This window comes from Lepisma saccharinum, chromosome 15, assembly GCF_977018435.1.
Source record: "Lepisma saccharinum chromosome 15, izLepSacc3.1, whole genome shotgun sequence".
Taxonomy (NCBI): domain Eukaryota; kingdom Metazoa; phylum Arthropoda; class Insecta; order Zygentoma; family Lepismatidae; genus Lepisma; species Lepisma saccharinum.
This window is the reverse complement of record NC_139243.1, coordinates 11,679,230-11,691,304: the sequence shown is the minus strand read 5'-3', so window position 1 is coordinate 11,691,304 and position 12,075 is coordinate 11,679,230. Positions and strand designations below refer to the sequence as shown.

General features: G+C 40.1%; 1 protein-coding gene across 2 annotated transcripts in view; it reads left to right on the top strand.

Moving 5' to 3' along the window:
- Positions 1–12,075, top strand: part of Tmep (Transmembrane endosomal protein) — a 142,598-nt gene that overhangs the window by 106,751 nt on the left and 23,772 nt on the right. For both annotated transcript variants that reach the window (XM_083136610.1, XM_083136611.1), the window contains exons 4-7: positions 448–538; positions 3,765–3,932; positions 6,171–6,340; positions 8,414–8,658. In XM_083136610.1, coding sequence (XP_082992736.1) covers positions 448–538; positions 3,765–3,932; positions 6,171–6,340; positions 8,414–8,658 — 674 coding nt within the window. The remainder of the gene's footprint in view (positions 1–447; positions 539–3,764; positions 3,933–6,170; positions 6,341–8,413; positions 8,659–12,075) is intronic.

Below are 12,075 nucleotides of genomic sequence, written 5' to 3'. Positions count from 1 at the left end.
GAGACTAAGGTCTACTGTTCAGGTTTTTTTTTTTTTTTTGCTCTAAATCGTTTTATGGGCCAGAACATGTTAAAAGTTTTCATATGTTTCCACCCCGTGGAATCAACGAAATGAAATTTGTTAATAAATCTTTTATTGTGCATATTTTGTTGTTGGTGTAGATCTGTTAATATTCTCTTTGAAAAAGAGTGGGGAGAAAGCATGCAACACTCACAAACGCACACAGAGAGACATATATTATCCTTAATTCTTTCTGTTTCTTTTTATTACTTGTTTTTTTCTTAGTAAAGTATATTTGAAGTTAAAACTAATTTTTTATCTTCATTTGGCACCCTTTTGTGGGGGAAGCTGAATATCATTTTATTGAATTTTATATACCTATCTCAGAGTAGCCATCCTGTTAATGTCATAGCACCCATGTATCTAACCTTGACATTTCTTTTGCAGCATTTGTCATCTACAATTTCCTTAGCCTGTGCTATGAGTACCTGGGCGGAGAAGGCAACATAATGAGTGAGATTAGAGGGAAACCGATCAGGTGAGTGAACGTTGCTATGTTGATCCAATTTTGCAGTGAATAATTCAGTATTGATTAATGTAGTGTCAGAAATACAAGTAAACATATTGATTTCCTTCTTGTCCAACACAAATTGCTAAAGTACTTTTTAACCTTGGGATTGGACGGTTTTTGTCTCATCCATGAAGGTTAAACGTCTATGCTCGTGCAATCAGGCTACTTTTTTTACCGCAACAATTCTTATTTATGTTTATTATGCACCCCATCTAGATTAATTACATAAAATGAAATTAAAAACACAAATGCAGACATGCAAGTAAAACAAAAACTGAAGTCTGGCAACTTCCATATTTTTAATAAAATCTCCCCTTTTGCCTAATATTTCACCTAGATTTCCCTGCACCAAGGGAAGTTTCCCTTAATGTAGCAACACTGCCTCTGCCAAGCGGGCCCCAGAAAGCAGTAAGGAAAAAGCAGTTTTTCTTGCCAACGCTGTGTGTAGCGGTGGAACTGACGCTGCTCTCGCCCTCCCCATGTACAGTCAGGAGGAAGGTTTAGAGAGGGACAAGAAGTGATTGCGAACGACAAGCGTCCTGGACGGTCTTGCACGTCAAAAACGGAATCAAACATTGCAAATGTCGGTGAATTGATTGTGTACCCGAAGGTCAAACTGTCAACCAACAATATTTCATTACGATGATGATGACCCTTCGTGGGCGAGTAAGAAGACGACGACCTGATTTGTGGAAAAGCAAGTCATGGATTCTTCATCAGGACAATGTTTCTGCCCGCACGGCATTCTCAGTCAAGGCTTTATTGGCCAAGTATGGGATCCCAGTGTTAGAACATCCACCGTATTCACCGGATCTCGCTCCATGCGACCCTTTTTTTTTTATTCCCAAAGGTCAAATCAGCACTGAAAAGAACCAGATTTAAGACTGTAGAATGTGTGAAAACAAAAGCGACGGAGGTCATGAACATGGTTTCGGAAAATGATTTCCAGCACTGTCTCCAGCAATGGAAGATTCGTATGGAGCGGTGTATTGATAGTTCAGGGGAGTACTTTGAAGGGGACAATGTTCATATTGTACAAAATAACTAATATAAGATTTTGTAGCAACAGTCAAGGTTTTTTCTAGCCACACCTCGTATATAAAAAGAAAAAAAGGTAGTTTACCAGTTGTAAATGCGGTAACATGGTGAATGCACCACTGCTTCACACAACACTTTCCTCATCTGCTGCAAACAACAAGTTAATGTAAACAAAACCACATGACTTCTTCGAAAAATTGGCCATTTCCTGTGTGTTACTTCTGGTCACTGGTGTACCCAAAAGGAGCATGTAGTGGCTCACCATATACACTATATATGTGAAACATAGCTGCCATTCTAACAGCCAACCAACCGTAGATGTGAAACATTGCAACTTTTTAGAATTCCAATTCCATTGAATTTATACATATTTATTAATGCCAGGAGGCAAGATTTTCACAGTTTATCCTTTATATTTATCGAAGAAGGAAAAGAGAAGAAAGCTGTGTGGAAAATAAAACAGAATTCTCTCAGTCCGTTTGCTTTGTTAGTTTGTTAGTGTCTTTTGCGGAACAATCTATCTGACAGACGGAAGACTATTGCGAGATAAAATTTCTTCAAGTTGATTACCTAGTCATATCATAAATACTGTCACAAGGTTTGCAGGAAATAGACACAAGATGGTTAGGGTTAGTGTAATATCCATAGAATATGTGGTATACGAATATGTGAAGAACACAACACCTATAGCTACTCAAAATGACCACCTTTAGCATGCACACAGTCCTTCAGTCTTTGTGGCCACGCATCAATTGCATTACACACGATATCTACAGGGAAGTCCACCACTGTCTTCACAAGAGAGCGATTCAAACTGACGATGTTGGGGTGTATTTTCTTGCACGCCATTCTCTGAAGAACAGTGCACAATTTGTAGTCCAGAATGTTAAGATCGGGGCTACCAGATGACAAATCAGAAGTGGGAATGAAGTCCGGCACAGTCATCTGGAGCCACTGCTGGGACGTCTTAGCCTTATGGGTTGGTGCCGAATCATGCAGAACCTCGAGGCATGACTGCGAAAGAGGGTGTTCTTGATTCCCTTGACCACACCCTCAAGGACCATCTTTTGGTACACCTTGGCCGATGTTTTGATGCCTTGCTCACAGAAATGCAGCTCAGTGGTGCCCTTGTAGCTCACCCCCCACCACACCATAACTGATACCGGATGATGGACCCTCGGAGCTTGTCAGCAGCTTCTCGTGAACTCCTCGCATATACGCTGTCGTTTTGGGCATTGAACAGTTTTTCATCGGTGAAGAGGATTCGTCTGTGCTCATTTGCTGCGTACCGCGTGAGTAGGCGCTTTGCTTTGATCTACCTCTGCTGCTTTAACACATCATTGAGGATATGATCTGTACGTCGTGTGTGAGCTTGCAGTCCTAGGTTACAACGTAACATACGAGACGGACATTTTTGACACCTTGTGGTCCTGAAGCAGTGCTGACTGTCTCCCGACAGGATTTCGTCGTGCACACACCGCCACTGCTTTCACAACCTCTGGCATCCGTACTGTCCGATGCTGCCCTACCCTGGTCTGGTCGTTCAGTTTCAGTGTATCGCTGGATAGTGCGATACACGAACCTCTTTGAGATTTGAAGCTTCTGGGAAAGTTTGAAAATCTCACCTGCTTCTTTCCCCACCTTATGTAATGGAATGACAGCCACTCGATTTTAATTCTCGCCCCATTCCATCCTAATCTGTACCACAATCACCTTCTCCCATCTGCAGCTCACCACACAATGACTCAGGTCTTACACCTCCCCATGGGCAGGTGCTACCCTTGCCCTGAAGATGTCCAGCCAGCCTCCAAAGTTGTGACAGTATTTATGATATGACTAGGTAGTTAAATGTGAGTTCGAAATTCTTATACAATTACTATATCATCAAGTAACATTTGTGACTTGTGTTTGAAGATATATTTCTAGTCTGAGTATGTGAAATGGAAAATGTAACCTCCACACGTTGAATTAAATATATATACCATTATGATGGATGGTAGTACGTAAGTTTGAAATAGAAAAAAACACTTCCTCGTACCATTAAATTCTTTGAAAGTTCACCTTGAAAACTGGGAATTATACTTGAATTTTATCCTGGTCCTAGAGTGGACACCCTGTATAAGTGTAATATTCAATTTTCTCTTTTTTTCTGCAGGTCAAACTGCATGTATGGCACTTGCTGCCTGGTGGGTAAAACATATACGATTGGCTTCCTGAGGTTCTGCAAGCAGGTTACCCTTCAGTTCTGCCTAGTGAAGCCTGTCATGGCATTCGTCATCATCATTCTTCAGTCCTTTAGGCGATATAGAGATGGTGATTGGAGGTAAGCATTAGTTAAAACAATGAATAGGTTAGTTTTATTTTGGTTAGTTTCTGTAAATATGTGTTTGCCTTATTGATATTTTTTTTGTGTAATGGAATTGCATGTTGTTGTGAAAGTCAATTTTCTATCTGTTATGGTAATGATAGTGCAATATTCATGAATTGGGGAGGGGATGGTGAATCCTACACATTCCCCCCCCCCATTAATATGATAATCATTCCGAAAGTTTTGCACCCTATATATGGGTGGCCAATGGGATGATGTAATTACAGTTGAACTCCAATTTTACATTCCTGGATTTTCCATTTTCCCGCATTAATCTTGATGGGCCAAACATAGCAAAATGTTATAAAATTGTCCTCGATTTTACATTTTTTCGCATTTTAGGTATTTCAGCTTTGTCCCATGAAAAACGTAATATCGAGGTTCCACTGTACTCGGATTGTTGGGGCAACTGCAAGTCAGACTTCAGAATGGGATGTTGTGTGTACATTTGTTGACTAACAGTCAGTGTCGTGAAGAACGTTGGTATTTTATCCAGCTTCCACCAGTTGGTTAATGAATTCTTTTTTTTGTTGTTTCAGCGGTCTCAAGGTGTTGATTAATTCTAGATTGTCGAAGGTAATTTTCTCTAATAAATTGGGTACAGGTTTCATCAAGCTATAACATCCTTTATTTCCCCAATTGGAGAGCAAACTACAACCATAGATCTAGGGCTGTAGTGCACACCGACAAAGGATGGCTAGTTCGGAGGTGCCAAGCATCTAGCCCCTCCCCCTCTTCGTAAAACAGGACAGGGAGAGGGTGACGAAGGTGGACGTTCTTCTGTTGCTCCCTTGAGCATTTTTCAAGAGTGGCAAAAGATTAGGTTTGGTCCCTTTGTTTCTTAAACGTTCATCTCTTAATCCCTCCCATCACATACATGCCGCTGGGTGATGCAGTGACCATACCCAGAGGAGGGCTGGCTGGTGATAAACGAGAAGGAAGAATAGACGTGGCAACACTTTTACTGTTAACCATGGCACGTGTTGTGGTTGTGGGGCAAGGACACTATAACATGGCGAGTTCATTATTGATTGTTACGGTTTCGATATCTTGTAAGGCTGCTGTGGTTAGACATCAGAAGGGGTAATTGGCATATATTCTTGTGCTAAATACCTGTGGCTACTCTTTACTCTTGTAGATTGTTTCACGATTCATTGTTAACTTCAGATGTCTTTGGGGATTGTTCCGCAACACTTCACCCTTACCGGGCCGCTTCTGGCAGGAAAACCCCAGTAAACAACTAAATAGGCTCGTTAGTCCTGGGTTCCCATCCCGTTCCTCACCAGAGCGCTCGGAACCAAAGAATCAATCACAGGCAAGAACTTACTGAATTAATGTTGCAGGGTGATTGCTCAAAACTCGCAGAAATGGGCTTTATACATTTATTTACAATTTAACAAAACAAGGCTTGGATTCTTCGAATAATTCTCTAATTTACATTATTTACATTCCTCTAACTTGAGCCCCACGGCAGAACTGCCAAGTGGAAGCTAAGCATCGGCAGAACTGCCTCGGGATGCTTTTTCTCAAGGGAGTCCACTGGAGCCCGAAGATCGCTCTCCCTTCTGCTATCCAGTTCATAACACACCCTGTCCTGTCCTCTGTCAGAGGCCATATTTATACTTCCTCCCGGGTTGCATGGGGAGGGCTGAAAGTCCAAATCTTATTGGCTCTTTTAACTACCCAGAACCATGGAAGAAACCCAAGCATACAGAATCATACACAAACACAAAAAAAGAAACAAAAAACAAATACTGTTTGTAACAGGATGTGATCATTTATTTCTACATGTCAATGAAGATAGACAACCTTTTTGTATGTGAAGAGAATGGAGTTTGGGTGGATGGGTTGCAATTTATTCCTCTGCTAATTGAATCTTGGATTTCAGAAATCTGCTATTGACCAACTGTCTGGCAAATTGGCTTCTTTCCAAGTCAAAATCTGCGTGTGTGTACAATAGATATAATAAACCACAGTTTTGTTTTTAAGCTTATTATTTAAATTGATATGTTATTATCTAACAACTTCAGATGATGACATATGATAATTATCTGTACCCATTTCCTTGCACTTGCTGTATGAATGTATTATTTTTTTTTTATGAATACATGTTTACACAAGTCATGATCTAGCTATAATTATCTGAATAGATTGAACAGTTTTTGTGTATGATGCATAATTTTTCCTCCTCAGTGCTGACAGTGGCTACCTGTACATCACCATTATATACAACATCTCTGTGAGCTTGGCTTTGTATGGGCTGTTCCTCTTCTATTTCGCCACGAAGGATCTCCTCACGCCGTTCGATCCTGTCCTGAAGTTCTGTACAGTGAAATCAGTAATCTTCCTTTCCTTTTGGCAGGGTAAGTCAACATTAAATATGCATTCCTTTAAAGTGTTGTAGTAAACACAACGTAGAAATACTTGTTAGAAATATGTATTACAATGTTCAAGAATTACTGATATCTTTAGCAACTATCTCTCTTTTAATTTTTAAAGATAAACTTATATATTACTTCGATGGATTAACATGGTAAAGTTGAAATGTAATACCTGGTGTTTCAGAAATAATTCAGGCGTTACAAAAAAAAAATTGGAAGTAAAGTATTGGCTTATGTTAATGAAACCAGTTCAGAACGAACGACAAACACAGTTTTTTTTTTTTTTTTTTTTTTTTTTTTTTTTTTTTACACGTACAAATATGTGCACCACGGGTGACATGGCACACATCTACACGATAGTGTATCGCTGCGATGATATGCTCTCTTTGATGAGTCGAATACCCTGTCTTTGATGAAAGCCCGCAAAAGAGAAGTGACACTGTGAAAGGTCCGATGATCGTGGGGACCAAAACATTGCAGAAAAACACTGTGAGTGATGCGAGTGTTGTCTTCTAGCGGCAGGAATGCGAACTCGCAGCTTAACGAAACATACTTGCATTCCTCTTTCGTTCTGGACTGGTTTCATTAATCTAACTTAAATATTTCCCTTGCAATAAATTGTTGAAACACCTCAATTATTTCTGAAACACCTGGCATTTATCTTGATAATTTTGATTTGCCAAAATAATCACATGTCCTCCTCAAGATACCATACATCATGTTGACTTTATGTGGTCCTTCTTTTTTTTCGTGGTTTTATCTTTTCACATATTTTTGGGTATACATTGTTTAAATTAACATCCATGCGTTTGTTATTGAATACCAACATAGAAAATGTTTTTTTTCGGAACTTCCTAATTGACTCATTTAGTATGCTGGCTGCAATAAACAGTACATTGGATAGACTAAAGGTATCATCTCGATTTTACGCAAGACAGGCCTCCATGTTCTAAGAAGTAAAAATATTGAACTTGAAGATAACTATGCAAAACTATACTCAAGAAAAATTTTAGTCCACTCCTAATATTAATTTATTAATATTAAAAAGCCACAGTGACACTCCCTAAAATTTTTCACAAGGATCCAATTTATGATCATTTAGGCTCTTAAAGTCATGCTTACATCCCTCGAAATACAAACTTACCCTCCCTGATGCAAAATTCTGGATCAACCCCTGGTCATCAGGCTATCTGCAAAAACTTTAAACATGTGTGTGTCTTAATGCATGAGGACTGCAACACCTCGGTCAATTTTGATGACTAGCTAGTTTTCGTTCACCCTCATTGAAGCAGCAAAGTACTTTTAACCCTTTCCAGATGAGTGACGGGCATAGCCCATCCTACAACTACTGTTCAATAAGATGGGCGATGGGCACAGCCCTTTATTCACTCTAAAATTGCATTGTGAATGAATGATGGGCTACAATCGCATCCCGTCTCTCGTGCACATGTGTTGTAACCACCTCTTTTAAATTCCAACTGCTAAGTGTAGTTTTTTCATTGCTGAATTGTACTTGTGTCAAATTATATTGCACTTTTGTTTATACTCTTGGTAATAGCATTGAATACTTTCTATGCACATTGTGGAAATGTTTATGAGGATTTGGCTTCAGATTACACATTTAGTAACCATTTCAATCCCAAAAAGATTTTTGGTTATTTTTCATTTTATTTCTATATTATGTATTAAAATGTTTTCAGGAACTTTTTGTTACAATGTTTATTTTTTTAACTTCCAAAATAGTTGTTATAGAATAAATATTTGAGAAAATTTATGTAAAATGTAACATATTATATATCTGTAGAAAGAGGACACATAGTTTTCAGAAAAAAAATGTTAGAATACACGTTGTTACGTATGTTATTTATGATTTTCTGAATACAGCTAAAACTCTGTCCCATCCTGAAAGGGTTATTAAACCAACATAGAATACACATTTTATGAAATCTTTCCTGATAATTTTCATCAAGAGTTAGCTTATGGTTTTAAGTAATTGCCAATTTACATACTCTGTTTTCAAAACACTGATTTTGCCCCCCCCCCCTTTTTTTTTAGGTGTGTTGCTTGCTGTTTTGGAGAAAGCAGAAGTCATCGACCCGATTTTAGACAGCGCTGGCCACCGCACTAACGGACCCGGCACAGTTTCCGCTGGCTACCAAAACTTTCTCATTTGCATTGAGATGTTCTTTGCGGCCATAGCTTTGCGGTACGCTTTCCCGTACCAGGTGTATGCTCAGGGTTGTATCACGGATTCACACGGCAGGAGCGTCACCATGCAGAGTATTTCCAGCAGCCTGAAGGTAAGCGTTGTTTCTTTCTTACCCTCAATTTCTGGACGTGATTTCATTTTGCTAGTAAAAGTGAAGGCTTGACCAGAAGCCAGGTCTCTAGTATATCATGCAATTATTCTTTGAAATCACCTTAATATTGACAGCTGAATATTATTATCAGGGAATGGATTATATGTACAGAGCATTCTCTGACATTCGCTACGAGACACGGTGGAAAGCGCCCCGGCATCAGCGCTTGTCTTTCCCGTTGAACGGGTCCGCGACAGTCGCTTATATTAAACCTCGTAAAAAAGTTTAGATTAACAGGGTCAGTTTTGAATAAAAGTGGAAAGAAAAATGGGGAAATAAAGTATACAAAGACAATCCACACACCATCCGTGAGTTAAACGAGAGTATTGTACCAAAAAATCAGGAGAATTACAGTAGACGAACTTGCATGTGTAAATGCCAATTTCCTTCGGAGTTGCCAGGAATGTGTTGCAGGAGAGTGACATTATTTTCAACACCCTCTGTAGTCAAGGTTAGTACACAATATGAAAACTAATTTTCATAGCCGACTCTAGTGACTGTCGCTGACCTGTTCACCGGGAAAGACAAGCGCTGATGCCGGGCAGCTTGCCGCAGAGTCTCGTAGCGAATGTCAGGGAATGCTCTACATATTTAGTTATTTTCACCAAAATGTGGAGTTACATATTGACTTATAATTGTAAAAATTTACCTTTTTAGTAATATAAGACACTACACAAGGTACACAAAATACAGTTTTGGCATTGTAACTATTTCTGAGACTGTCTTGAAGAGAAACCAGAGGCAAATCCGTACGTTGGCACAAAATCAATGCTGTCAGGCACACAACTAGTAGCGAGGGTGGGATTAGCTCAGTTAATGGGCTGCTCGACTTGGGACACTCTGAACGTTGCCAAAATAATGTTAGCAACAACCAGAAGCCGATGCTCGAGTCCTCGGTCTCTATTGTTGACAACAATTGTAAATAAACAGGAATTTCAAGTGTTTTACAATAGCTAGAGCAAGCTGTTGGAAGGTGTAAAATTGTTGAATATGATTTGAGGAAAATTATTGCATTATCTACATTAAGACCATTGGGACTAATAAACACTCAACTCTTTTGGTTACATGGGGACATGTAGTTATTGCACAAATATGGAGGGAGTATATGTTGAGAAATGTTCTGAACTATGGAAATATGTAAAAGGAGCCAAAACCAAATATATATACAAATATGGAAAATAAAAACTGCATTCTGAAAGGCTACATGCCATGATGTGCCGAATTTGCTTTCCTCTGGCAGACTTTTAACTTCCCAACTTTGTCATCCCTGTTAGGAGATGATGACAGAGTTTTATCAAATGTTTTTAGCTTTTTGCGAAGAGCTGTTCTCTTCCATTGTCTGTGAGGAAGCTTTTAGTTCATTCTGACTTTTTAATGTGATGTGTTTGTCTTGTGCTGGTCCGGGGTCCCAGGTTCGATACCAGGTGGAGCATAGTGGTTCGGATCCCACTTTAAACTGTACATCCAGTCCCGATTAGCCTTACTGTGCCTAAAGTGGACTTAAAACATCAAATCAAATCTTGTGCTGGTCCTTTTACAGCCTTGCACTTTTATTTTCCCAAGGGGCTTTTTACACCCTTTGTTTTAAAGTTTTAAGTAAGAATTTTAGATAAGGGGATATGACCCCAAATATATTGAAGGGTGCAATGGCTCAAAGTGCTGACGCACCCAAAAAAAAATTAATTCAATCAACATGGAATGACACTCAAAGATAATACAAAATATAACTGATTTCAGCTTCATACATAAATATTTATTTACATATAAATTCTTTCCCTGATTATTACAAAGTTTTGAAATTACGAGGCGCATCCAGAAAGTAAGTTTCCCTATTTTTTTCCCGTGAAAGTAAACACAATGAGCCGTGTAAATTGCGCATGCGCAGCAGAGCTAAGACGTATCAATCATATGCCAGGCAGACAGAACCCGCCCGGCACCAGTAGCGAGGCAGCAATGGTCCGAAGTGGAAGCTCGTATTCCTTCTCCCGCGGCATGAGAGGTTCGGTCGGTGATAAAGTTCCTGAATGCACAAAGCATTGCACCAATTGACATTCATCGTCAGCTCTGTGAGGTCTATGGGCCGAACATTATGAGTAAGCAGATGGTGCGTTGCTGGTGTCGGCAGTTTTCGGAAGGTCGTCAAAGTGTCCATGATGAAGAGCGCAGTGGGCGTCCGTCCCTCATCACTGATGATCTGGTTGAGCTGGTGCGGCAGCGCATCGTAGAGAACCGTCGCTTCACGATTACGCAGTTGAGTAGCCTTTTTCCACAGATATCGCGATCCGTGTTGCATGAGATTGTCACGCAGCGCCTGCTGTTCAAAAAATTGTGTGCCAGGTGGGTGCCGAAAAACCTGACACCCGAACACAAAATGAAACGTTCAGGAGCAGCACTGACATTCCTGCAACGGTACCATGATGACGGCGATGATTTCCTCGACAGGATCGTCACTGGCGATGAGACGTGTATTTCGCACTTCACCCCGGAAACCAAGCAGGAGTCAATGCATTGGCGGCATAGTGGATCTCCGGTCAAGAAGAAATTCAAACAGACGCTGTCGGTACAGAAAGTGATGTGCACCGTGTTTTGGGACAGGAAGGGCATTTTGCTCATTGACTTCCTCCCCAGAGGTGAAACGGTTAACGCTGACCATTACTGTGAAACACTAAGGAAATTGCGACGTGCCATTCAAAACAAGAGGTGTGGCATGCTTACTGCAGGTGTTGTGCTCGTCCACATTCGGCTCGGCGCACAGCAGCTGTTTTGACAGAATTTGGCTGGGAGTTGTTTGATCATCCACCTTACAGTCCTGATCTAGCTCCCAGCGATTTTCACGTTTTCTTGCACCTCAAGGAATTCCTGTCCTCCGGTGAGCGTTTTGGCAACGACGAAGAGCTGAAGACGTCTGTCACACGCTGGTTCCATTCACAGGCGGCAGAGTTCTACGACAGTGGGATCCAAAAGTTGATACCACGATATGACAAGTGTCTCAATTCTGGTGGTTGCTATGTTGAAAAATAGCTGAACCTTTGCTGTACCTGTTGCCAATAAATGGTTTCCTGAAACTGTGTTGTTGTTTTTTTTTTAAAAATAGGGAAACTTCCTTTCTGGATGCACCTCGTAATTCCATGCTTTTAATCCGGGAGAACGTGCACGGCGACTTCTTACATGAGGAGGCACGTGCGGTCAAATTGAACGTGCTTGAATATTTAGGTCTGTTGGGTCTGTTTCATCATATTTAAAAATTAGTTTTCTTGTATTTTATTGTTTCCTTCTTTCTTTTTTATATATTTTTCTATTTTTAATACAATAAATAAAAGTGTTGAAGAGTTTTCAAAAGTTTAATGCACTTTTTAT